The 27,271-nt window shown below is 48.3% G+C and overlaps 1 protein-coding gene across 1 annotated transcript; it reads right to left on the reverse strand.

The window, feature by feature from the left end:
• Nucleotides 1-331: 331 nt before the first annotated feature.
• On the reverse strand, nucleotides 332-27,187 carry GRIN2C (glutamate ionotropic receptor NMDA type subunit 2C). The gene is made up of 12 exons (XM_021002583.2): nucleotides 23,387-27,187; nucleotides 21,255-21,853; nucleotides 19,414-19,528; nucleotides 18,526-18,746; nucleotides 16,246-16,411; nucleotides 15,354-15,507; nucleotides 9,132-9,257; nucleotides 5,852-6,081; nucleotides 5,178-5,338; nucleotides 4,589-4,776; nucleotides 2,368-2,600; nucleotides 332-2,104 (listed from the first exon to the last, which is right to left on the reverse strand). Exons 1-12 carry the CDS (start codon nucleotides 23,918-23,920, stop codon nucleotides 899-901), a joined length of 3,933 nt encoding a protein of 1,310 aa, XP_020858242.2. The 5' UTR covers nucleotides 23,921-27,187; the 3' UTR covers nucleotides 332-898.
• Nucleotides 27,188-27,271: the final 84 nt, after the last annotated feature.

Here is a 27,271-nt window from a genome sequence, read left to right on the forward strand (position 1 = left end):
GGCATTCCATTTTAGGACACCTGCTTTCTAACCCAAAGGGAGGGATCTCTAAAGATAGGATTTCAGGCATTGTGGCAGGCTAGTGGAGCCTTCTCAGAGCCCATCAAACCTTACTTCCTTAGCATCTCTGTAGGTCTTGGCAAAGGCCAAGGGTGCTTTCCCACAGAAAAGGGACAGGAACATAAGAGGAAAAAGTGGTTGTCTGAGGCCTTGGACGCTGCCTGGTGGCATACCTGGGCTCAGTCATGATGTCACGAGGATACGCATGTACCAAAGCTTGGGAAAAGGCTTTATGGTATCTACCTCTGAAAGATACAGAAGGCAGCCAGGGTCCAGTCTTTCTCAAACTATGTTTAATAATCCAGAGTCTGATGGAGAGAAAACTTCATCTGGATGGAAGAGAAAACTCTTCCCACAATCCTCTCTCTGCCTCCAGACTCTCTCATTCCCAAGTCCAAAGCAGTTAAGGAGGCAGACCAGGCCCAGCTGCGTAGTAATAGGAAACCCAGAAGCCCTTCTGGGTAGACCCAGGTGTCCCTGTGACTTTGACACTCCCACACTTCTGTTCTTGGGGGCAGAGAATGGGAAGATATAAGATACACTCTAAGACAAGGAGAAGGCAACTCCTCCCTGACCCTCTCCTCGGGGTCAGAGATCAGCAAGGTCAAGCAATGACCATGGAAGACATAGACATTCAGTCTGTGGAACACTACTCAGGGCAGAGTCCGGGATAAGTGCTTGGCTACGCCTTGGAAGATCCAGAATTAAGGGCCTACTTGCCCTCTGACTGGGACAGCTCCCAGAGGAGAAGCCATCCTGCCTCCTGCCAGCTCTTTAGCTGAGGTATCCTCCAATAGTGCCCACCAGGTAGTGAGTGGTAAGGGAGCGAACGCCTATCTCACACCTCTGATTCCAAGCTGGAGACCCGTCTCCAAGTGCAGGGTCTCAGGGGACTGTGTGTTCTGCAGGCTATAAGCCCTGCCTCCTTCGACTCCCCCCACCCTCCGCTATCCCTGTAGCCAGAGCCCAGCCCCCCCAGAGTCCTGCCCCTGTACTTTCGAGATCCCCAGGTCTCAGTGAGCCAGGGGGCCCGGTTGGCACAGGATGGGGAATGTGGACACAAAGAGCCCCAGTATAGTGGCAGGGGGGCACAGGGTTTGAGGCAGTATTGTCTGTGCAGCATGGTGGGAGCACCAAGAAGTGCCCCTTCCTGGCATGCCTCCCTGTAGGAGGGCAGTCGAAGGGACTGGGCCTGGGCCAAGTGCTTCCATGCCACTCGGGCATCAGTGCCAGAACGAGAAGGGCTCCCCCTAGCTTGAACAGCCTGGGAGGGGCACAGGGCAGGCATTGAGGCTGCCGGTGGGGTCAGGCCAGGTGGAGAGCAATACTCAGGCATTGACCTTGGCCAGGAGCCCTGGCGCAGGCATTGCCCACGGGACCAAGCTGAGCGCAGGAGCGCCTCGCGTCGTGCCAGTTGATCAGGTCCCAGGAGAGGCAGGTCCTCCGGTTCTGAGGGCTCTGGGAAAAGTGGGAGAAAGGGGCGGCCTGTCCGGTCTGCCCAGAGGAGGGATCCATGGGCACAGGGAGCAGGCGAGAGTGGGCACTCAGGGGGCTGGCACCCACCTGAGGCTGAGAACAGCCTGCCTCCATGTCCTGAACCCATTCGTCGGGGAGACCCCTTGCCAGGACACCCAGGCGCCTGAGAGATGTCAGGCAGGGGCAGATTAGGTGAAACAACATGGGCAAGGGGCTGAAGGACCCTTTGGACCATCAGGTCCCCAGCCCCACCCTGGCCTTTGTGACCAGGGTCATGGGGACCGCCCCTGGGGATTGGGGGCCATGAGCTCGGGGCTCTAGTGGCTTTGCCGGGCAAGCTCAGCGGCCCGCTTTGCAGCAGCATTTGGGGCTCACAGCGGTTGCCCCAACTCTCAATGGTGCGAGTGGCACAGTCCAGGGAACTTCCCACACCTGCCGTATTCACCATTTTCTTTGCTGCCTGGAGCATCTTCAGCACGTTGGCCTGAGCAGAGCCTGCCGTCAGATCCGGGCTGGGGGACCTTGTGGGGCTGAGGTTCTGTACCCCACTGAAGCAGCTGTAGATCCCCTGAGCCAGAATGAGGAAGAAGGTGGTGAGAGTGCTTGATGGGCAGCAGTAGCCACAGAGATGTAGTAGGAGGGAAATGACCACACACCAGGGACCACACCTCCTAAGTCGTCAGCCCTTGGCCTTTCCATCCAGCCCTGGGGATCTCTAAGCACCTGCCCAGTAGGATAGGTTCCTTTCTGCAAGCCTAGGGGTGACGGGAATAGTCAGGACAGGGGAGCAGGGATGACGGCAAGGCTGAACTGATCTACACAAGTACCTACCCTGCTAAAGGCCAGTAGGAAATCCAGTCTTGGAGTATGTGGCACAGAGTGTCGGAGCTTCCAAAAGACCAAGTGCTCCCAGGCGAAGACCAACAAGGCCAGCCCCATGGCTACCAGGAGCATATAGAAGACACCCGCCATGTTGTCAATGTCCAGTTTGCTGCTCATGACCTCATTCTTCTCATTCTGGCAGATCCCTGATAGCCACACTGTTTCCAGCTTTTGGGTCTCCCCTGAAGGACAGATCAAAGCTAGGGTAAGGCTTCCTCAGCCACCCCCTCTTCTCCCACTTGTCTACCCAACCCAACGTGGGAGGAGCGGGGCAGAGAAAAGGAAGCAGTGAATTAGGAATCCTGAAGTCTCAGAGCTAGAAAGGACTTCAGAGGCAGTATGGTGCAAGGTGGGCCTGAACAAGAATCCCCTCTACAGTAGACCTATAAGTGGCCACCAAGTACCTGCCCACTCCCTACAAAGATGGCCATTCCACTTTGGACAGCTCTTCATTGTTAGGAAGGCATTCCTGATAGAAAGCCAAAATTTAAAATTTGCCTCTTTACAATTTCCACCCATTTAGATCCTGGCCTTTCTGCCTTGTGGGGCCAAACAAAACACATCTAATCTCTAGTTCATGAACTTGAAGGCACTTATCACATCCACCCTATCTCCTCTTTTCCAGGATAAACATCCCCCAGTTAAATTTGACCAATCCTCAGTTGCTATAAATGTGAGCCCTTTCACAATCCTTGGGAAGGGGATTTGACATGGTGGTGCCTGCCTGGAATCCTTACTGCTGGGATGGTGGACCTCTTGAGCTCAGTTCTGAGCTATAGCAGAGCTAAAGCTGATTGGTCTCTGCACTAATCCTGGCACCAGTAGGGTGAGCCTCCAGTAGTGGGGGTCCATGAGGCTTCTTAAAGAGGGACAAATTCACCCAGGTCAGAGACCGAGCAGATCAAAGTTCCCATGCCAATCTGCATGGGGATTTGAGTGATCAATATACTTCTAAGCCTGGGTGAGATAGGGAGCCCAGTTCTCAAAATCAAACCTCAGCAGAAGAAAGGAACAGGGATTAACAAAACATCCCCAGAAGTACTGTTGTTCAAGAAATAGCATTTAATCATCCCCTAGAAATGGATCATTTGATCATACAGAAACAGTGGATGATTCCCCAAGTCTTAAACTTTGATTGACCTAGAAAGGCAGTCTGAGACTTCCAGGCCTTTTTTTATGCCTGACACAGCTTCCCCTGGGCCCAGGACCCTACTCTGTGACTTGGAGGAGGTCTCGATTGAGTATTCATAGGTAATCCATAAAAGTAAAGAACCAAGAGATGGCCCTAATATGAAGCTGCCATGTCTTCCTAGAGAAGTCAACCTCACAGATGGGACAGGAGCAATGAAGTTGAAGCCAGATGGTGGAGTAGGTGTCCAGAGCCATATAGCTGAGAGCCCTCCTCAGTCCCTTCTGAAGCAGGCTCCCTCACCACCTCACTCACACATTTTGCCTTGCAGACAGGGCATCTTAGGCTTTCTTTGTGTTATGGACCCCTTTGGCAGTATAGGAAAGCCTATGGACCCCTTCTCAGAATTAAAAAAAAATTTTAATTTAAATTTAATTTTAAAAATTATTCATAATTGAAGGAAATACTAAATTTCAGTTTGAGGTTGCAAAATATTGTAATTTTTTTTCTCACTTAAGTTCACTGGCCCCCTGAAATCTATCTATAGACCTTTGTGGCAGGACCCTTTTAGGGGTTAAGGACCCTTGCCCCAGATGTCTCTTCAGCCCCCTCCCTGTCTTCATCCTGACCTCTCCACCTAACCATCCTTGTTCCCCCTCCCTTGACCCCAAGCAGTCTCCCATGACCTCTAGAACCTCATGGCTTATTCTGTGAGGAAGTAGACCTCAGCCATTAGCTCCATGATCTTCACTTAAGTTTCTTCATGGGTACCCCCAAACCAAACTGCTTTCCCCATACCACAAAAAGGTTAAGGAGTGCTTGTGCTGCACCCTCTCTTGCATCCCAACACATAACAGGGAGAGAGGGGGGACCTAGATCAGAAGAGTTAGCTAAGCAAAAGGAAGCATGATACAGCCAGCTGGGCACAGGCTTCTTAGCTGGTGCCCAAGGAGCCTCAAGCCATCAGTGTCAGCCTGCTAGGCAGCTGTCTCCTAGAGATAGGCCCCACCCGGGGTGCTAAAGGCCCCCAGCACAACCCACCGTCCCCCAGGAACTGTAGGAGCGCCAGATCAATGGCCCGTTTCCAGCGGGAGTCCTTCTGCAAAGCGATGCCGTAGCCGGTGGTAGCAAAGACCTTGCCTGACCCAATGGTCACCAGCTTGCAGCCCTCATCTTTGCCCGCCATATAGTTGAGAACAGCAGCATCATAGATAAAGGCATCCAGCTTCCTAGAGCCAGGCAAAACCCTCGGTGCCAGAAATAGGCACCAGAGGGTGAAGGGATCTCAGCCAGATGGACCCTGGCTAGATAACGCCAGGAAAGGAGCAGGCCCTAGTACAAATAGGACATGTTCCTTTCCCTCCCCCCACCCTCACAGTTCTTTCTTTCCCTCCCCCCCAGGGAATAAGACTCTGCATCCCCCCTCCCTGGAGGTCCCACAGGCAACTCAGGTGGGTGTTCCTCGGCCCTCCCACACTGGGGTACCTCAGTGACCAAAAAGGGGGAAAGAACTAAGGCTCACTGGATAGGAAACAGATTCCCAATGGAGACAGAGGAGCGGAGGGTCAGATGCCAAGCCTTGGAGAAGAAGATGAGGGCTTGGAGGACCCAGAAAACCAAGATGACCTACCCCATCTTGAGGCTGGTAAGTGCATCCTCCACTGAGCGCTGGTTAAACTTGACCATGTGGCTATGCATATCTCGGTAGTTGCTACGTATGTTGCGCTCTGTGCTGCCATTGGGCACTGTGCCAAAGCGGAACGGAGGGTACTGCTCCTGGGGTCGCTGGAACTTCAAGGGAGAAGCCACCACATCCATGCACTCCTCCCAAGGGATGTTCCCCGAAGACCACCCCACCCAAAGCTCTTGCCCACCAGCTGCAGGTCCCTCTTTCTATCATCTCTTCTCTATACTGCCTCCGAGGTTCCCTGATTAGAGGGAGAGGGTCAAAAACCTAGTCATCCAGGCCAGGGCGAGTCACATGGGGCTCGGGTCCTACTGGTACAGAAGGCTTCACAGCACCCTTGCCCATGCTCTGTTGTCTGAACTGCCCCTGTCTGGATCTGTTTCCCAGGTGACTGGACGTCCTGGCAAGAAGCCTGCCTACCAATGAGGAGATGGCACAAGTTGGGGGTGAGGTGGGGTGGAGATGGGCAGCTCAGCTCTCGCTTCATCTGATTCCCAAACTGTTCCATTCCTAGCCTTTCTTGTCTTTTACCCTAACCCACCTCTCCTCTCTTCTCCCCTTTGTCCCTCTTCCGCCCCACACCCTATAGTCCCCTCTGCCCTGTGCAGGTCCCTCACCTTCTTGTCACTGAGGCCAGACACAGTGTCAATGTACTGCTCCTGAATCATAAAGGCGGCCAGGTTGGCCGTGTAGCTGGCGAGGAAGATGACAGCAAAGAAGGCCCAGACAAGTACCATGATCTTGCTGGTGGTTCCCCGCGGGTTCTCAATAGGCACTGAGTTGTTGAAGACCAAAGCCCACAGCAGCCAAATAGATTTGCCAATAGTGAAGGAGGGACCCCCAGACTCTGTGTGAGGGAGGGGAAAGGGTGAGAGGTCAATGGGACGGGGGACCAAACGCCACCTCCTAAGGGAGTGACTTCACTTCTCCTCTCCCCTCCCCTGCGTCCTTACCCGATTCTCCGCCCCCCCAAACCAGAAACCCGCAAGAATCATAGCTCTGGGCCTTTTTGTTTGTTTTTTGTTTGGTAGGGGGTTGGTAGAAAGCAGACTCACAGAATCATGGGATTTAGAGCTGGGAGAGATTATAAGACCAACTCCCACAATTTGCAGATACATTTTGGGGGATAACTCAAGGTATTGAGTTAAATTATTCTGATTTTCTTTTTGAAATGATAGGAAAATTTTTGTGTGACTTTTCTTTCTGCCCTCTTCTCCACTTTGGACAGAGGGAAGGGAGACACACCTGCTCCCACACTTACAGTCCATGCGACCATGGATAAATCACTTAAATCTCTTTGAGTCTCACATCTCATGTCTAACATGGGAGTAATTATGACTTGCACTTTCTATCTTGCAAGGTTGAAGTGAAAAAAAAAACTTTTAAATTCTTGAAGCCTTTAAACCTTATAGAAATGAGAGCTATTATTATCTGTTAGAGAAACAGCTTGGCATGATGGATAGAGGGCCAGTCCTGGAATGAGGAGGTCAAAGTCCTGGAGTCAGGAAGGCCTGGTTTTAAGTGCTGGCTGTGACATACTATGTCACTATGGTCAGGGTCACTTAACCTCTCTCTGAATGCTCCTCAAGTAATGATCTAAGATTACAAGTTGCAAATTAGGTGCTTATCTATGTCTGGGGAGGTTTCAACACTGGGAATTCCCTACACAGATTCAGTTTTCTCCAACACACACACACACACACACCCCTCCCCATATCCAATAGTTAGCTGAGTAATTATTAATGATATTAGTAGAGTGCCCACAAACCCTCCATGGCAATAGGGAAGCTTCCTAAGAAGGAGCTTGATCTAATTAACTCAAATAAAAGAATTAATTCAGAATTGGCTTAGAGTATTTTCACCACCAAAGAAGCATTCTCATGAAGGGAGGGGGCAGGGAGAATGGGACAGGGGAGACATTGGGGGAGGGCATAAAGGAAACTCCAGACAAAAGTCAATCTGGAGAGTGTGTGTGTGTGTGTGTGTGTGTGTGTGTGTGTGTGAGAGAGAGAGAGAGAGAGAGAGTGTGTGTGTGTGTGTGTGAGAGAGAGAGAGAGAGAGCGCGCGCGCATTGACAGGTTAAGAGCTCTCACTGAGAGCAAATCAGTGAGTGATTTGCCCAAGGTCACACAGGCTGTTCCAGAAGAAATTCAGGAGGTTTGGTGACTGGAGGTGGAGTCAGTGATGGAGAAAGTTTCAAAAAATAACAAAATGTGGTCCTCCTGGCCCTCCCCACCAGTAGCAGTCAGGGAGGTGACTGCTGTGGAAGCCCAGCCAGGCTTGCACCCTTCCCACCCCCACCAGGAAGCTAGGGGAGGGGGAGAAGGAATCCAGAGTGTGGGGACCCTTCCAGACCCTGAGGAAGGGCTTGTGAACAGCCTGGTATCAGAAGCAGGGCTGTAGAAGATCAGCCATTATAGCATTCTACAATGCCACACCTCCCTCTTAGCCAATCAGCAAACATCTTCTCTTCCAGGGCTAGCTTATGGGTGCTCTCATGTATAAAGTCCTGGATTCACCTATGTAAGCCTCAATGTCCTATTCTGTAAAAATGGGCATGATAATACTTCCAGTGCCTACCTCCCAAAATCCTCTCAGAGACCTCCAAATTCTGGGGAAGGGTTGTTGGGTGGCACACGTGACATAAAGTATGTAAAGTGCTTTGCAGATTTAAGAAGTGCTATATAAACATCTGCCCTTCATTTATTAGACTAGTGACCCTAACCTCCAAACCCCTCTCCTTCCAAGGTGAGAGAGAAGAGAGGATGATCCCATTCCCCAGCACCCCAGAAGAATCAGAATAATTCACCCCGAGGCATAGGTCACCCTGAAGTTCACAAAAGACACTTTTGCTTATACTCTCACCACCGTAGGCACAGCCTTCACCCCTGTCCTGCCTGCCTCCCCTCCTTCCCTCTCCCAGCCACCTCATACAGAAGGATTCAGACATATGATCTAGGGTCTCATTTCTATGCTATTCACTTCTAGGCAGGATATTCAAACATCTACATTCAGGTTCTCTCTCACCACAGCCTTCCCCTCACATCTCTTCTGTTCAATCCCTGTTTTCTCCTCCCTCTGTGTTTCCAGTAGTACCTGGCCCTTTCTCTCACTGTCCCCCTTTATTGCCCTCATCCCCCCAGTTCCCTCGTTCACTGCTTCCCTTCCACCGACTGACCTCATTCATTAGCCTTGCTCACCCCATCACCACCAGCCTTATTAACTAGCCCGCCTCACTTAAATGACTTGCCTGGGGTCATACGGCTGGTAAATGTCAAGTGTCTGAGGTCTGATTGAACTCGGATCCTCCTGACTCCAAGGCTGGTGCTCTATCCACCATACTACCTAGCTTCCCCGAGCCCATCTCACTTTGGCTCCTTCACTGTCCCCTGTTGGGGCCTCCTTTACTGGGCCCCTCTTCATCAGCTTCTCTTCACCTCCCTGGTGGAGAGCGGTGCTTCTTTTTCATCAGCCTCTCCTACACAGATCTTCCACCTGAGGAGCACCTCACCTGGCTCTTCCACTGCCCCCGCCCCTCACTAGCCTCCTATTTGACAGCCTATCCCCTCCTCCAAACCACAGCTGCCCTTTCATTGGTTCCTCCCTGTAACCTCACTTCTCCTTTAACTGGGTCCTAGCTGCATTGTCCCTCCCTCACTGGCCCTTCCATCACTAACCTATTCACCAGCCTGCCCTTCTACTGGTGCCACCCCACACACACACACCACTGGCCACTTCTTCATTGGATCTACCATCTTCACTGATCCCTAACTCCCAATGGCTTGATCCATCACTGTCTTGAACCGGCTGGCTTCAGCGGCCCCTCATTAGATTTTCTTCTCTCAGGCCCTCCTTCCTTGCCCTCCCATTGGCTTCCCCTTGCTAGGGGTCACTCACTCTTGCCGCTGGTGAGGTTCTGGTTGTAACTGACTGGGCTGAAGTACTCGAACATGAAGACAGTGATGGCCACCACGGTGAGACACATGACAAACATCATGACCCACACGGCTGGGCTGTAGGGCTCTGAAAGGGAGAAGGGCCGAGGTCAGAGAAGGTCATCAGAGCATTCTTAGCTCTGACTCCCTCCCTCACCCAAACTCCCCACCACCACCACCACCACTACCACACTCTCACTCTTCACCCAGTGAGGGAGCAGAGTCCTCGTGGCCCTCCTCACCAGCAGCAGGCAGGGCTTGTGAACAGCCTGGTATCAGAAGCAGGGCTGTAGAGGATGCCAAGAATTTGGAGGTGTCTGGGAGGATTTCTCCCCCTCCCCACACATAGAGCTGGATTAATGCACCCCCTGGACCTCTGTGCACTTCTGCTGTCTCCCCAAGAACAGGTCCCTTCCCTTCTACCTTTAAATATACAGGTTGCCAGCATTCAAACATGTATACACACAGCCCAAAAACCTGCATTTGACTTCACAGTGCCCTGGAGCTACTGTCCCCTTCCAGTATCTTTTCATAGCAAGATTTCTTGAAAGAGTGATCTATCCTCACTTGCCTCCATTGATCTCTCTTCAACCCCTTGCAATCTGGCCTGCTTCCTCAGACCACACCAGATTACCACCATTCCTACATACTACCCAGCTAAAACTGTCTCCATTGTTCTCTCCAACAACCCCAGTGATGCCTAATCACCAGGTAAAAAAGCCTTTTCCTCATCCTCCTAAACCACTCCGTGACATGCACCCCAGAGGAACGTTGCCAGCCAACACTCTTGACTCCCCTCTTTGCTCTCCTCCTACCTCTCTGACTATTCCTTCCCCCTCTGCTGGGAGGACAAAACCTCAGGTTTTTCCTCCAGGTCCATCCCACCCCAATAAGGAATTAAGGCTTTTCCATTCTCAGAGTATCAACTGCCACCTTACGGTAGTTACGTGGCATAGGGCATAGAACATTGGGCTTGGAATCAAGAAGACCCGAGTTCGAATCTTTCTTCAGATGTTTATTATCTGAGTGATCCTGAGTCATTTAGCCTCACTGTGCCTCAGTTTCCCAATTTGTAAAATCAAGGGGTTGGACTCCATGGCTTCTATGACTCCCAGATATGCACTTTAAGCCCCGACCTCTTTTGCAAGCCTTTAGCTATCTCCAAATAGCCTGAATATTTTCTAGATATTTTCATTTAGCATAAGATTATAGATTTAGGACAAGAAGGTATCTTAGAAGTTATTGAGTCCAACCCATTCATTTTACGGGTGAGAAAAGTGAGGCCTGAGTGACAAAGGTCACCCGGGTAATAAAAGTGGGGAGCTAAGGTTTGAACCCAGGTCCTCTAACTTCAAATTCCAGCCCTTTGATATATCACCATTACCTCAAATTCTTCCTCAACCTTCTGCACTTCAGTCTGTCCAGAAAGTGTAGCCCACACCCCCATGGCCCAAGAGCCCTACACACCTTGGTAGACAGTTTTATCATTATGGGAAAAAGTCATCAGCCAGTGACCAAGCCCCCGTTAATCAGCCTCTGCAGACTTAGTCTGGTCCTTGAATAAAAGAGGCACACAGTTCTTCACCAGACCTGAACTGGAAGCCTGTCCACCTCAGTAGTACCTACTAGAGCTTGTCTTCTCCTGGCATATCCTTCAGAGAATCACCATGCCAATCCAATCCAACCCAACAAGCATTTATTAAGTGCCTGCTGTGTACAATTAAGAGGTCACTGGTAACCTTGGAGAGGGCAGTTTCAGTTGAGTGGTAAGGTCTGAAGTCACATTGCAAGGGGCTGAGTCAAGAGATGAGAGACAACACCTATAGGAAACCTTTTCTAGGAGTTTGGTGGGAAAAGGGAGGAAAAACATAAGAGGATCAGGGAGAAGTCCGATCAAGCAGAGGTTTTCATTTAAAGGATGGGGTGATCTGGGTGTGTTTTTAGGCAACAGAGAAATAATTCCTCACCTTGAAGACATCATGGTCTAGCCAGAGAGACAACAAAATAAATGTAATTAAGGGTGAGGGGCAGGCACAAGGAGCTGGGGGAAGGGGGATTGGGAAGGACTTCATGTGAAAGCTGGTACTTGAGCTGAGCTTTGAAGGAAACCGAATGATTCTAAGAGGTAGAGATAAGGAGGGAGTATAGGCATGGGAGCCAGCCAATGCAAAGTTCTGATGATGGGAGATGGAATGCCATGTGGGGGGAACCATAAGAAAGCCTGTTTGGCCAGACTGAAGCAAGCACAAAGGGGAACAATGTCGAATAAGGTCGAAAGGGTAGGCTAGGGCCAAGTTGTGAAGGACTGTAAATGCCAGAGCAGTCCATATTTAATCACAGACATAATAGGGAGCTATTAGAGTTTGTTGGATAGGACAGTGACACAGTCAGCCCTGTGCTTTAGTAAAATCTCTTTGGTAATTATGTGGAAGACAGATTGGAGTAGAGGCACTTACAGCAGAGAAACCCATTAGAAGCCTGCTGAAATAGTCTATATGACACACGATGAGGACCCAAACTTAGGTAATGGCTGTGTGAGTAGAGAGAAGGGGTAGAATTGTCAAGATCTGGCAACTGATTGGATTTATCCAAGGCAGCTTGGTGATCAGGTCCTGGACCTGGAGTTAAGACCTTGATCTGAGTTCAAATGTGGTCTTAGACACTTGCTAGCTGGGTGAACCTGGACAAGTCACAACCTCTGTCTGCTTCAGTTTTCTCATCCGTACAATGGGGATAAGAATAGCAACAACCTTTCAGGGTTCTAAAATGAGACACAACCTTAAAGGGCTATATAAATGCTAGTTATGACATTAAGATTGAAAGCCTGGGAGACTAAAAGGGTGGTGGTACCTTCAATAGAAATATGGAAGTTTGGAAGAGCGGTGGGTTTGGGAGGAAAGATAATGAATTTTGCTTTTGACATGTTGAGTTTGAGAGGCCTGTAGGAGAACCAGCTTGAAATGACCAGTAGTCACCTGTCAGTGTAGGCCCATAATCCAGGAGATAGATTAGGACTACACATATAAGTCTGAGCGTCCTCGGCATAGAGATGATAATTAAACCAATGCAAGCTAATAACAGAACCAAGAGAGAAGGCATAAAGACAGAGACACGAGGTTCACTTACAGGTAAGGATCCTGGCATGGATAACAATCCAGCAGAGGAAACAGGAAGATCTGTTCTGTCTGGCACCAGAGGTCAGTGAGTGGAAGTTGCCAAGAGGCAGATTTAACCCAGCAGCCTGACTCGGTTTCCTAGTCAGGAGAAACTCCCTAATAATTAGGGCTGTTCAAAAGTGAAAACCTTAGCAGAGGTTGGGCGCCCACTTGTATGTTGGGTTATAGTGGAAATTTCTTTCAGGAATGGGTGGGTCTGGATGGCCACCAAGGTCCCTGTGTCTTGTGTTATTTTTGTGTCCGTTAGCACCTTCCACAGTGCCCAGCCCGAAAATAAGGCTTGATAAATGGTGGCTGAAGGAATGATTGTTGGCTGAACGAATGAATGCTGTTGTTGTTCCAGTCTGTCAACCGAACAAGCATTTATTAAGTGTATACTGTGGACAGAGCACTGCAAAAATTGATAATAATAATTACATATTTTTATAGAACTTTTAAAACGCATAAAGTACTTTTCTCACAACAACCCTGTGAAGTAGGAACAGTGAACCTTATTAATCCCATTTGATAGGTAAGGAAACTGAGGCACAGAGAGTTTAAACCGTATGTCCATGATACTAATTGTAAGGGCTGAGGTTTGAACTCATTTGGTTTGATCTGAAGACAGATGCCCTCAAGGAGCTTAGTCCAATAGTGGGATATCACATAAACACCTTGTATAGCTAGCTAGCATATATAATGAACATACTGGAAGAGTATTAAAAAAAAAAGTATAGGGTCTAAGCAGGAAAAGTACATTACTGAACAAGGAAGCCTTTTTATGGTGGAAGTAGATTGGGAATTGGACTTTAAGGGATGGGTAGGAGTTCATCAGGTCAAGCAAGGGAGCGGAGATATTCTAGGCCTGAACAAAAGTGTAGAGATAGACAAGCACAAGGTGATCTGGGAACAGAAAGCAATTCAATTTGGCTGGAGCGTCGAGCTCGGGAGGGGAGAGAAGGCTGGAAAGTTGGGGTGGTGCCAGATTGCGGAGGGCTGAAACAAAGGACACCAGCCTCAGGAGTCTGAACATGAATAAGTAGTAGGGAGCCATTGAAAGGTTTTGAACAGAGGAATGATGCAGTCAGATTTATGTGTAATGGGGGACTGCCCAATAAGGTTACAGGCCTTAGAGCATTTATAACATGCTCTGCCTGGTAACAACCCACGGGGAAGGTGGGTGAGCTTGCTTCCGGGAATGGGTAGTAGAGGCACCCTTCCTCCAATTCAGAGCAAAGATATCCTGTTTCCAATCAGTGACAAAGGGCCTTTTAATTGGCTGCCAACTGGAGCAGAATACCAATACAAAAGGTAAAGGAAGGTCCAGTTGAGATTGACCTCTCTTCCCTGGTGACAAGCAAGGCAACAGCTTCTATAAAACCTCCAAGTGAGGAGAGAGACAGACACTGCTGAAGCTGCCTTAGATCTCCCCACCAGGCCGCCACATGGCCGTGAGCACACACCACTCATGTTTCTGCTGACTCCGTGGTATCTCTTCTCTCCCAATCCTAAGAGAATGAGTATCAGAGACAAAATGGACCAGATTACCCCCTTATGAGCTTTGAGATAGATAGATAGATATAGATATAGATATATTTTAGGGCTAGGCAGTGGGGTTAAGTGACTTGCCCAGGGTCACACAGCTGGTAAATGTTACATGTCTGAGGCAGCATTTGAACTCAGGTCCTTCTGAATCCAGGGCCAGTGCTCTATCTATTGCGCCACTTAGCTGTCCCCACCTTATAAGCTTTGGAAGCAGAGTCAACCAGTAGCCACTGAAGCCAAGCCCCTAATGAGGAGCCACTTCTTGAAACAGTTAGGTTACTTATACATGCTCCAGTCATAGGAAGGGCCTATCCAATATATATTCCAGAAAACAAGCTCACCTACCCTCCACATGGTTTGGTACATGCAGAACATGCTGTGTCTAAGGATGCCAGACAAAGGAGTTGAAAAAAGGATTCAGGAGGCAGTAAGGGGCCGCTGAAGGGGGGGGTGTTGGAGTGGCCCTTCCTGTGACTCGGAGTATGCATAGGCATCCTGACTGTTTTCAGAGCTGTCTGGTCTCCTGTAACACTTGCATAAGTGTGGTTGGTCTGGCCGTGACATGAAGGATGGATTGGATGGGGAAGCGAGGCTCCTCCTCAGTCCCTTGTGCAGAGAAGCTGTTCCCAAAAGGTTTGTTAACTTGAGTGTGCCAGATGCCTGAGATAGAACTTGCCCTATTTCCAATTTCGCCTGGTGAGCCTGGAGACATAAAGAGCAGTATCTTCCTGACCCCTAGACACCCTGCTGCCCAATGGCAGAAAGGGATGTCCACTCTGCTCTCTTTGACCCTGGTAGACAAGATTCAAAGGGCCTATGGGAGCCATGGGAAGAAGGGGTCTCCAGGGCCTAGTGGGGCCCTGGATTACTCTGAGGAAGGTGTCTAGCCCTGGTAGTAGGGGAGGAGGAAAGAAACCTGAACAGCTGAGAAAAGGGCCCAATTCTCCCCTCACCACTCAGGGAGAGTAAAGTAATAACAGAAGGGCCCTCAGAGATCCTCTACTCCAAGGGCTATTAACCTTTTTGTGGCATGTGCCTCCTTTGACAGTCTGGGGAAACCTATGGATCTATTCTCAGAAAAAAAAAATGTTTTTGAATAATTCTAGGAAATGCTAAATTTCAGTTAGAGGTTAGTGAAAATAAAGATATGGGCTGTTTTTTCCATCTAGCTTCACAGACCCCTGAAATGTATTCATGGACTCCCATGCTAGGGACTCCTGGATGTCGTCCAACTCCCTCATTTTATGGATGAGAAAACCAGAGCTCAGAGAGTTACCGTGACTTTAGGCAAGGCCACACAAGTAGAAACAGCAGGATCAGAACTCAAGCTCTGATTCCAACTCCAGTGTTCTTTACACCATGCCATGATGAGGGACATCAGCTGCTGAGGAGTTCCCCAGGACCATCTCCCTCCCCCAGCTCTAATCCCACTGCAGGCACCCACACGGCAGCCCTGATTCCCTCCCTCCCCACTCCTAGCTCACCCAGGAAGGCAGAGGGCGAGACGGTGCCATTGCTCCGGGCCACCATGACGCTGATGCCCGTCTCCACGAAGGGCACGGAGAAGTCAACAATCTCCGAGCGCTCCTCATTGATGGTCAGGGAGCCGATGGCCATGTCTGCCCGCTTGTAGTATACCTGGCAGAGGGGAGCGGTGAAGAGAAGGAGCCAGGCACCTCACAGACCCAGCTCACCTCAGCTGTATCCTCATCCCCATCCCAATAACCTGGGCCCCTCCTCAAAAAAACAAACTCAATAAAATGAGGAGGAAGCTGGGAAGAAATCACAAGGACACACAGGAGACCTGCCACCCAGCCCAGTCTCAGCCACTCAGGCTCCGTATTTCGTGGGGCGGGTAGCCCTCTGGTCTCCCTGACCCTAGGAGACAGAATTCAAGGGGCCAGCAAAAGTCATGGGAAGAAGGGGCCTCAAGGGCCTGGAAGGTCCTTTGAAGTACTCAATAGACAATAATAATTAATAATAATAACATACACATATAGTGTCTACTATGTGCTAGGCATAGTGCTAAGTGTTTTATAAATATCTCATTTAATCCTCACAACCCTGGGAGGTAAGTACTATTATTTCCCCCATTTTACAGTTGAGGAAAGTTAGGCAAACAGCAGTTAAGTGATTTGCCCAGGTCGAATAAGTAGTGTCTGAGGCTGGTTAGAAGGAGTTAACAATGGATTTTAAGCTGAGAAGAGACATCGGCAGATCTTTGCATGTGAAAAATGTGGATTGGAGGGAGTAAAAGATCTACAAAACTTTTTTTTAAAAACGCATAGTAGGTGTTCAATAAGGAAAGATTAAATGGAAGCAAGTTGACTGTGGCAGGGAAGTGCTAGGGCCCTTGCTGATGGGAGCCTCACCTACCTCACCGATCATGCCGTTCCAGATGCCCCGAACCTTTTTGCCGTGTTTACCGTTGGTCACCAGGTACAGGTCGTAGGAGAACTTAACCCCCTTGGCCAGCTTCTTCAGGATGTCGATGCAAAAGCCTTTACAGCACAGTTTGGTGTAGGAGTCCCCGGGGCCATCGCTGCTGCCACCCCCAGCACAGACCCAGCCAGAAGGTCAGCCCCATTCTGTGGTTCAGGCCCTTCCCCCAGCCAGCCCTACCACCCTGCTCTTATCCCTCCTGATTGAGCTCAGGCATGCTCTCACACACACACACACACACACACACACACACACACACTTTCTCTTTCAGAGACTCAGTTTCCTCCTTTATAAAATGGGAATATCATTGGAAAAGATGACAAAAAAAATGATAACATAGAGTCACAGGAGAATAGGCCCTCTAATACTGTTTTGGTGGAGTTGTGAATTGAATTATATCAGAAAAATTAAAATGTATATACCCTTTGACCCACCACTAGCCAAATACCCCAAGGAAAGGTCCCATATAACCAAGATATTCATGACAGCACTTTTTTTTGTAGTACTAGAAAACTGGAAAGAAATGGGTGACCATCATTTGGGGAATTGCTGATTAAATTGTGGTATATGATTTAATGGAAAATTATTATGCCACAAAGAAATGATGAATATGAAAAATTTAGAGAAACGTGGGAAGTGTTAAAATGTATTAAAAGTGTTAAAAACCAATGCTGAAGATAAATTGATCCATGGGGATAATGTACACAATGACCCTAATAATGTAGGAAAAACATCATTGGTAAACATCAGTTCCCTGATCAATGAAGTGACCAATCGTGACTTTCAGAGAACTGTTACACGTCAAGGATGCTTCCGGTGAAAAGAGAGGTGGTGCACTAACAGTGCAGAATGAGGCATACACTTCCAGACGTGACCAATGTGAAGGGAGGTCTGGGAATATTTGGAAATTATGGCAATGTACGAAAGGGGCAGCAATAAAACATTTTAAAAATAAAGTAAATGAAGGCGTTATACTACATGAGTTCTAACATCCCTTCCGGTTTGAGATTTCTTCACTATGGGCGACTCACACATACATACATATAGTATGGAGTATGGAATGCAGGTGGGTCACCCCTCCATACCCACAGGGCCTATGTCAATGTAGCTAGTGAGGTCACTGCCAAACTTTTTTTTTTTGTCAAGGCAATGGGGGTTAAGTGACTTATCCAGGGTCACACAGCTAGTAAGTGTCAGGTGTTTGGTCTGAGGCCAGATTTGAACTCAGGTCCTCCTGACTCCAGAGCCTGCACTTTATCCACTGTGCTGTGTAGTTGCCCTTTGCCAAACTCATGTCTAGAGAATAAGTTCTAGTCTTTGAAATTATCCTCACGTATTCAGAGCTTTCTTCTGCACCAACCTCCTCCTTTGCTCTTGTTTAAGAAGCCTCTGGGGGCAGCTAGGTGGCACAGTGGATACAGCACCAGCCCTGAAGTCAGGAGGACCTGAGTTCAAATATGGCCTCAAACCAAACACTTGACACTTACTAGCTGTGTGACCCTGGGCAAGTCACTTAACCCCCATTGCCTAAAAATAACAATTTTTTTAAAAAGATGCCTCTGGACCCCAGGGAAGGGGATGAATACAGGAGTTGGGAATAGGGAACCTAAGCACTGGTGAAGACAAGAAGAAATGATACCCTGCCACAGGCTCAGATATAAACAGCCCTGTCAGTGTGAGGGTAAGGGAGCTTGTTTCAGGGAACATTGAGGAAGAGGAAGGACAGGAGAGGAAAAGTCCATCTCCATTCCTAATCATTAGGCTTATGATTCTTATGATTTAGAATCCTAAAACTGGAAGGTCGTTAGAGGTCATCTAGTTCTCTCCTCCTCTCCTCCCCTCCCCCCATTCTCATTTTATAAATGGGAAACCTGAGACCCAGAGAGGTGATTTGTTCAAGGTCATTCAATGAGTTAGAACAGCAGAGCCAGAATTAGAACCCTGGCCCCAGTCTTGCTGTCTTAGTGGTCTTCTCAATGTACCGGACAGGTCCATCTAACTAGAAGAATGCCACCGCCCCTAGAGCAATCTGGGTACACCCTCAGGAGGCATGGAGTTCAAGCATTTGTGTTCACCCTGACTTTTGAAAAGTTTGAAAAGTCCCCAGAGGACTCTGGTGTGTACTCTGTGGTTCTCTGAGAGAGGGGGAGAATCCCCTCATTTTTCACGTGTACACACACACACACACACACACACACACACACACACACAGACCTGCCAAACCTGTCCGTGCGGTTGCTTTGTTTTCGGCAGGGCACGGTGTTGGGGATGCAGCCACCTGTACTGGAGTCAGGACTTTCCACAATAACAAAGGGTCGCTCCTCCAGGGTGGCCACCGTCAGGTGCCGGTTGTCAACCACTGGTTGCAGGTAGGCGCCATATCTGGGCCACACAGGGTACTTCATGTGAATGATGCCCTGCTCCCAGCGTCCCACCTGTGACAGGGCAAGAGTCAATATGGGTCTTCTTCTTCTTCTTCCTTCACTAACGCCCCAGTCCCTGGAAGGTAGTCATGCCAGCGTGGGGCAACTTTCTCCCAAGAGAAGGGGAAAGGTATTCCCCAGGAGATCAGACCTTTGGGCTGGGCATACTTGGATTGTCCCCTTCCAGAAAAGCACAGAGCAGGGCCCAAGGAGCAACCCTCATTGGTTCCTAGGAGAACTCTGGCCCTGCCTGTTACATCTACCCTAGAGAAAATGAAAACAGAGAGATCCACATACTGGGGAAGTTGAGAGGAGACAGTTTCCCTTTAGTTGACGTCAGACAGGGAAAGGAAGGTTAGGACTGTGGGAAGGAATTCTGAGGAAGGTCTCGACTCTGGTCTAGTGAGGCAACAGCAGGGTAACATGCAGAGATTCTATGCTAAAAGGACCTCAGAAATAGTTATGGGACATATAAAATGTAAGTGATGGGCTGGTGGAGTTGAGAAAATGCTGAAAGGGTTTATGACTAAGACCTGAGGGAATAGAAAAGCAGAACTGGAGATAAGGCTGTCTCAGAAATTAGCTTACTTCTGTTAGGTTGAAGAGGCTGGGGCAGGGGCAGGGGCGAGGTGGGGGGAGGAAGCCTCAAGGTCTCAGCCTGTCCCCTTGCCCTTCTCACCATTTCCCAGAGCCGATACCGATTGAGTGAAATCACTACCATGGTGGGCCGCACCAAGTACCCTCCAGCACTGAAGGAGAAATCCCGCTGCTCCCAGGTCACGTTCATCAGGTGCCTGACAGGAGGGAAGGATAGGCTCATAGAGTGATCTTCTGCAGATGCAAAAGACCTTTTATCCATTCTACCTGCAGATCTGTCTGTGATGGCTCATTTTTTCATGGGCTGAAGCATCCCCCCTCCCTTCCCATCTCATCCCCTGAAAATGATAGGAGCCCTAGCTTGGGGCTCCATCTTTCTTCATCTCCAGCACTTCTAGTGGGTCTGGATTCCTGATTCAGTGTCTGAAAAACTCAAGCTAGAATGGTGGGTGAAATCTAATAAAAGAAAATCTATTAGGGATTAGATTCAATTCAAGGAGTATTTATTAATTGCAGGTACCATATGCAAGGCCCCATAGATACAAATTTAAAAAATTGAAATTGTCCCTTGCAGTCTGCTAAATGACAGAAGCTGCCTGCTTGAATGTAAAGTCCTACTTTTGGGTTCAAAAAATCAACTGCAGAAAATAGAGGTTGGAGGAATGGCTAGAAAGAATCAGAGAATCTCTTGAAAGGACCTCACAGGCAATCTAGACTTAACTATCCCCTCTACTACACTATCAATAAATGGTCATAGATTCCCTGCTTGAAGACCTCCATTATCTCCATTTGTGGACAACTCTAACAGGAAGTTTTTCCGTTACGTGGAGCCCAAATCTGTCTTTCAGCAGCCTCCATTCATTTCTCCTACCTAGTTCTTCCCTTTGAAGCCAAGTAGAGCAAATCTCTTCTGTCTTCTACTTGACAGTCTTTCGAATACTTGAAGATAACCCTCATGCACCCTCTATTGTTTCTCTATTTAAGGCTCAGCATCTCCAGTCTCTGCTATTGATTTTTATATAGCATGGTCTCAAAGAGACATGGGCAGCTAGGTGTCACAGTGGATAGAGTACCATGCCTTCAGTCAGGAAGACCTGAGTTCAAATCAGGCCTCAGACACTTATTAGCTGTGTGACCCTGCTGGCAAGTCACTTAATCCTGTTGGCCTTAGTTTCCTCATCTGTCAAATGAGAAAGAAATGGCAAACCGTCAGTACCTTGGCCAAGAAAACCCCACCATTTGGGGTCACGAAGAGTCTGACATGACTGAAAAACAAAGAGACAGGGTCAGGCTCTTCTGTCCACATTTCAGCTTTTCAATTAAGGAAATGGTAAGTAACCAAGGATGATGAGAGAACTAGAGGCCATGCCAAATTGAAATTGAACAAACTGGAGATGATTGCCCTAGGGGAGAAAGACTCTAACAGGATAGGATAGCCCTCTTCAAGTATCTGAAGAGTTGACACATAAGAACGATTAGACCTCTTCTACCTGGCCTCAGAGGACAGGACCAGACAGAAACCAAAGCAGATTTTGGCTTAATGTAAAAAACTTCCTAACAATCACACCTGCCTCAGGAGAATGGTTTGCCCTTCCCTAGATGCCTTTAGGGGTAGAGTAGATGACCTGGAAGGTCCCTTCCAACCTTAGATCCTATGATTCAGAGGAGGGCCCAGTTGGTCATTTTTTGAAGCTGGACCAACTCATGTTGACATAACAGGGAGATATTAGGGGGCTCAAAAGCAGAGGTCATAAAGGTGGGGTGAGGAGCTAGAAAGATTCCTGAGTATTTAAGGAATAACAGATGCAAATGAGATGCAAACCAACGTGCAAATGAGCCCTAATTCTAATACATACCTCACAATTCCTTTTCCACCCCCATCCTTTTTTTTTTTTTGGTAAACACATGGCAAAGCATGCTCACCTGTAGAAGGCTTCTCCTGCAGGGCTGATAGGTTCAGCAGGAGCACGGCAGTCACGAGCAGGAGCTGGCAGGTCCCCGTGGTATCTTAAGTAGCCATGGGCCCCCAGGGCCACGATGGCCACACCGTCTCGGACTTTCTGTCGAAGGCTGAGGCGCCAACTCTCGGTTACCACACTGATAAGGCCCACGGGAAAGACAGAGGGTGGAGCCTCGGTGCTGCCCAATGCTAAGCTAGGCACCACCCACACATAGCCTGGCCCCACCAGCCCTTCCTCCTCGGCCACTGAAAACAAGTATTCTGCCTCTTCCCGAGAGCAGTATGCCACGAGCACTTGAGCATCCAGCTGGCGGAGGAGGCGCTGGATGCGGGAGCTGGGGCTGCCGGGACTCAGTTCCAGGGTGAGGATGTCCTGCAGCTCCCAGCCCAGGTAGCTGGCCTCAGTGAATGAGCGGATGCCCTCCAGGAAGACGGCATAGCCAGGGTGGAAGCTGGTGATGACTGCAAAGGAGCTCCAATCATACTCCTCCAAGACCTTGAAAATCACCTGAATCTGCTGCTCAATGGATACCCCCAGCTGCAAGAAGGATGAGCCGGGTTCCTGCCAGGAGGGGAGAGGGAGTTGGGAAGGAGCTGAGACTCTCTGCTCTCAGAACCCAGAGCCACCCTTTTTCTCTTGCTAGTCTGGGGTCAGAGGTGGAACTAGGGATTGTTTGACCTGGGACAAAAAGAGTTAAGAGGGGACACCAGTCCAGAGAGGCATTCAGTGAACTGGCAGGGTAAGCCTGTCTTCTTCCATCTCTCCCTCACTCCTACCAAATTCAACTAGTCAATGACCCCACCATTTGACTTATTCATCCTCTCTCAGGGTCTGTCTCCTCCTGCAAGGATGTAGCCAGGACTGTGAGGCATGAGCTGTGACGGACACATGAGAGGAAGTGCACCTCCTGGACATTGGTGCCCAGGGAAATCCAGTTCCTCTACCCTAGTTACACACTGACTTCTTGCCTCTAGACCACCCCTCCTCCAATTCTCACAGCCTTCTGTAGTGTAAGAAATAGCGGACACAAGCCTACTGCAGCCTGCCTCAGGTCCCAGACAGAATAGTAATCAAGAACAGGTCTCTTATTGGAGAAGGATATCTAGGATGTGTATTGAAGGGAGGTTTGGGATAAAAGTTGTACCCAAGGCCCAACAAGGGACATTGGGCTAGTTCTGTGTGATATGGGAACCCAGCAGGTAGAAAGAGATGCTTACTTATTCAAATACAGTGAAGTAAGAAATGGCCAAGGTGATGAATGTAGAGAAGCATGGAAAGAGCTGCATAAATGGATACAGAGTGAAGTAAGTAGGGCCAAGAAAAATCACATACACAACGATGATGGCAACGTAAATGAAAAGAATATCCACATGCCAATAAGCCAAAAGCGAATGTTGAAAAATTATTTTTAAAAACACATAAACATGGCTCAGATGAAGAGGTATAAGAAGGCCCTCCTAACCTATGCCCTCAAAGAGGTAGGAGGTCCACGGGTGTTGCACATTAAACATGTTTTCAGGTGTTTTCAATGTACCTATTGATTTTGCTAATTTTTTTTCCTCTTTTTCTTTTATTCGTGTCTTTAAAAATATCATTTGTAATATTGGATGGTTCATGGGGAGAGAGACACTAGGGAAAAACAATGATGACATAAAAAAACCAAAAGACATTAATAATTTTTTTCTTAGAAAAATAAGAACATAGTGAAATTCAGTTTGCCTTCAGCCTGGACTAGTAACCATCCTTATTTCATCTTCTGAAATGGGGAAGTCATTGGAGCTTTGCTTTCTTTGTCCAATCTCCTCCATCTTGCCTTCCTTTTGCCCTCCAAAACCTTCAGTTTCCCCAACCCCAACTCCCTCTCCTCCAAACATCTCCTAACCACCCCAAAGGACTTCAGTCTCCTCCAGCCTTTTTCAGCCCACCTCCCCCAAAATATAACTTCAGTCTCCCAACTTGTGACTCTTTCCCAGCCCCACCCTACCCCTGGATTTCCCAATCTACCACCCCTCAAAACCTCCCATCCCTGGAGGGCCTATTTCCTGCTCAAGTGTCTGATATTAGCAATCAGACAGGAGGGGGATGCCAAGACACCTTTGGAGTAAGGACCACAGCTGAGCCTCCACTGATGCTGATGATGGGCACGTGGGTCTGGGAGGAGATGAAGTCAAGAATCTGTGCCACTGCCTCAGTGCCCACGTTGTCCTCAAAGACAATGCCATGAACACGGGCAGAGCCCAGGAGCCCACAAATCTGGGTGAGAAGGGTGCTGGGGTTGGTGTCATTGACCACCAGAGTGATTGGCTGGATCTCCAGGGGCAGGTCCAGGAAGTTCTGGGGGGTGAGGCGGGCACGTGCCAGGGTCTGAGCCTGGGCCTGCAGTGGGGGTGCTGAGCTGGCAAACACAACAGCTACTGTCACCACCTGTTTCCCCCGGCCAGGCCCCATCCCTGCCCAGGTGCCTAGGAGGGTGGTCAGCAGCAGGGCCAATCCCAAGACTCTACCCATGTCCACTGGAGAGGTCCTGTAGAGATACAAAAACAGAGACAAACAGAAGCATGGAGAGACAGATGGAGATAGAAAGATGAAAGGAAGCACAGACACATCCAAAGAGATGGAGAGACACATAAAGGAACAGAAAGAAAGAGACAAACATTCAGAGAGAAAAAGAAACAGAAAGACAGGGACAAAGGAGATGGAGACAGAGCCAAGGAAGAGGCAGAGACCAGAAGGAGAAAGAAACAGAGAGAAGACAGAGGCACACAGTGAGAAGCAGACAGATATACAGACACAGAGAGAGACAGAAATACAGATAGAAGACAGAGAGAAAGAGACAGAGAATGAAAGGAGGGAGAGGAAAATACACACACCTCAAAAAGAGAAAATGAGAAAAAGGAAAAGAAAAACAGACAGAGATGGTGCAAAGACAGACAAGGAGACGAAATGTTAGGTCTGGGCCCTGAGGAGATTCATATCAAGGTGGGGGTTGGCTGGGGCAAGGAACTCAGGAACAACCAGTAGGTACTGAAGGGGAGAGAGGTCTAGGCAGGATGGCAAGAGCTGCAACGCACTGGGAAAAGCCCCTGAACTGTTGACTCACTATGGTGAGGTTTACATATCATTTATACACAGAATACTGATGTATTCCTAGTGTTGGCAGAAATCTTAGAGGTCCCCTAATTAATGTCCTACCCAGTGCAAGAATCCATTTCTGGACTGACCATCCTAGGTGTTCATCCAACCTCTGAGTGCAGTGACAGGAAGCTCATTACCTCACAAGGTAGGTCTTTTATCTTTTGGATGGCTCTAAATGTTACAAAGGCAGCTAGGTGGTACAGTGGATAGAGCACTGAGATTGGAATCAGGAAGACTCATCTTCCTGAGTTCAAATCTGGCCTCTGACACTTACTAGCTGTGTGACCCTGGGCAAGTCACTTAACCTCTGTCTGCCTCAGTTTCCTCATCTGTAAAATGAGCTGGAGAAGGAAATGGCAAACCACTCCAGTGTCTTGGCCAAGAAAACTTCAAAATGGTGTCATGAAGAGTTGAACATGACTGAAATGACTTCACAATTGTTACAAAGGCCTTCCTTTTAGACAGTGGAAATCCGTCCTTGGTCCTAGGACTTCCCTCTAGAGCCACATATAGAAAACAACTGGATGTTCTTCTATGTGGCACCCTTTCAAATAATGGAAGCTATCTCCTGTGTTCCCCTCAGCCAATCTGGTCATTGGTATCTAAACTGGAAGGCATCTATTCACAGTCATTGTCATTCTTTCTATAAGGTTTGCAAAGGACTATACAAATGTCCTCCCATTTGGTCCTCACAACAAACTGGTGAAGTAGTTATTATTGTTATCCCATTTTACCCATAAGGACGCTGAGGCTGAGATGAGTAATGCAATTTACCTAGGGTCACACAGCTAGTAAGTGTCTGAGGGAGTATTTGAACTTCAGTTCTTCTGACTCTAAGCCCAGCATCGTTACCAGCTTTGCCACTTAGCTGCCTCTGAAGTCTGCAGGAGTTTTAGGGTAGAGTCATTAGTGGACTCCAGTCTTATTATGACTATAACCTCATTTACTTCTTTTTGCCCTCAGTCTGATTTATTTCACACCTATGCCTCTGGCTGCTTTGCTGAAACTAATTCTTGCTGGAAGGACCAGGGGGAACAAACCTAATCTAAGAGTGAATGAAGGGCCAACAAAGACCATTTTCTTGAGCCCCTAAAACTGACAATCTAAGCGGACCCCTGAACTGTAAAATATGACTGCCCCCCAGGCAAAATTGTGACATAAAAATAATCAAGGTGCCGTAGTTAGTTAATAGACCACTGGACTTGGAGCCAGGAAGACCTGAGTTCAAATCTTGCCTCAGACACTAGCTGTGTGACCCTTGGGCAAGTCACATCATCTCTGCCTCAATTTTCTCATCTGTAAATTGAAGGAGTTGGACTCACTGGCCTTCTAACTCTAAATACATGATTCTATAATCCTATGAACTCTACCACTCTATGACCTTCCACCATCCAGCACTTAGCATAGTGCCTGGCTGAAAGTAGGTGTTTATCACCTACCTGATAAATGTTTTATCAACTGACTGACTAACTGACCATTCTTAACTTTCCCTCATTGAGCTCTCTCACTCTTTCGGTAACACTCTTCCTCATACCGGTATCTTTGAATGAGGCAAAACCCATTCAGTGAATAGGCCTCTTTAAGGAGTGAGTCAAGGGATGGCCCCTTTAATTAAAAAAAAATCAAACTGGGAGGGGAAGACCCTCTCAAGGTGAGAACTTGAAAAAACCTTAGCTTAAAAGGGCCATCTCCAGTTCTCCTGATCAATATCTGATCACTGAACCCAGATGGCTCTGGAGGAGAAAGTGAGGCTGGTGACCTTGCACAGCCCTGCCTCACTCAAATCAAAGTCAATTGCAAGTCATGTCATCATCTCCCTGATGGCATGGTCTTCTTCGAGAATGAAGCACAAACCACAATCCCCATACCCTCAGTTCCCTGGGGCTCTCATTCTTTCTCAAATTTTGTTTTCAGGAAAAGACTTGAAACTCAGTTACACTAAGGTGGAGCTGAGAGATAAAGTTTAAAGATAGAGTTTAAAGTTCTTTGCCTCCTAGAGCACTGGTATTTTAATTACAATCAAAATCTTAAACTGAAGGAATAAAGTCCCACTGATGGTGTTTTAAGCATCAGTAAGCTGAGTAAGGGAAAAACAGTTTTTTGGAGCCTGGAAACTAATGGAAGGAGCAGGAAGATCTCTGTCTGTCTTTCTCTTTATCTCTATTCTCATTCTCATATTCTCTCTATCTCTCTTTCTCTGTCTCCTCCCCCGACTTGATGCATTAGTAAGCATTATTTTTCTCAGATTAGCTAGTCTCAAGAGGCTCCCCAAGACTTTCCCCCCACTCTTCCTCCATCAGGTACCCCTCTTTTCCCATCATAAGATCACAGAATTGAGTCTAAAACCTTACGGATAACCTAGCCTAATCCCCTGACCACCCTCTCAATTTACATATGAGGAAACTGAGGCCTAGGGTGGTTACTTAAATGGCTTGTCTAGATCGGATACAGTGAGTAAAGAAACAGTATTCAAATGTAGTGGGACACTTTCCCCACCCCATACTTTTGTTACCCCCCCCCAACAGTTATTCTCCCACATTTTATGGATGCCCAGAGAAGCAAACCAAGGGCTGGGTTGTGGGGAGGGGAAGCAAGAGGGGATCCCAGAGAAAATGGGTAGAACCCAAGAATCTCTCCCACTTGCCCACCAGAACGAGCTTTCCCCCTGAACGTTCCTTTGGGCTGCCTGAGTACCACCCCCAATACCTAGTCAGATGTTTCACAGCCAGTTCCCGGCAAGGCGGTATCCTTCCCTTCTCCTTCCTCCCTCCCTTCCCATCCCATCCCAGAAGGACGTTCTTATGTACTGGAACAGTGGTCTTTCTCCTTAAAGGCTAATTCTTC

The sequence above is a fragment of the Phascolarctos cinereus genome, unplaced genomic scaffold, assembly GCF_003287225.1.
Source record: "Phascolarctos cinereus isolate Bilbo 61053 unplaced genomic scaffold, phaCin_HiC Scaffold_5;HRSCAF=322, whole genome shotgun sequence".
Taxonomy (NCBI): Eukaryota; Metazoa; Chordata; class Mammalia; order Diprotodontia; family Phascolarctidae; genus Phascolarctos; species Phascolarctos cinereus.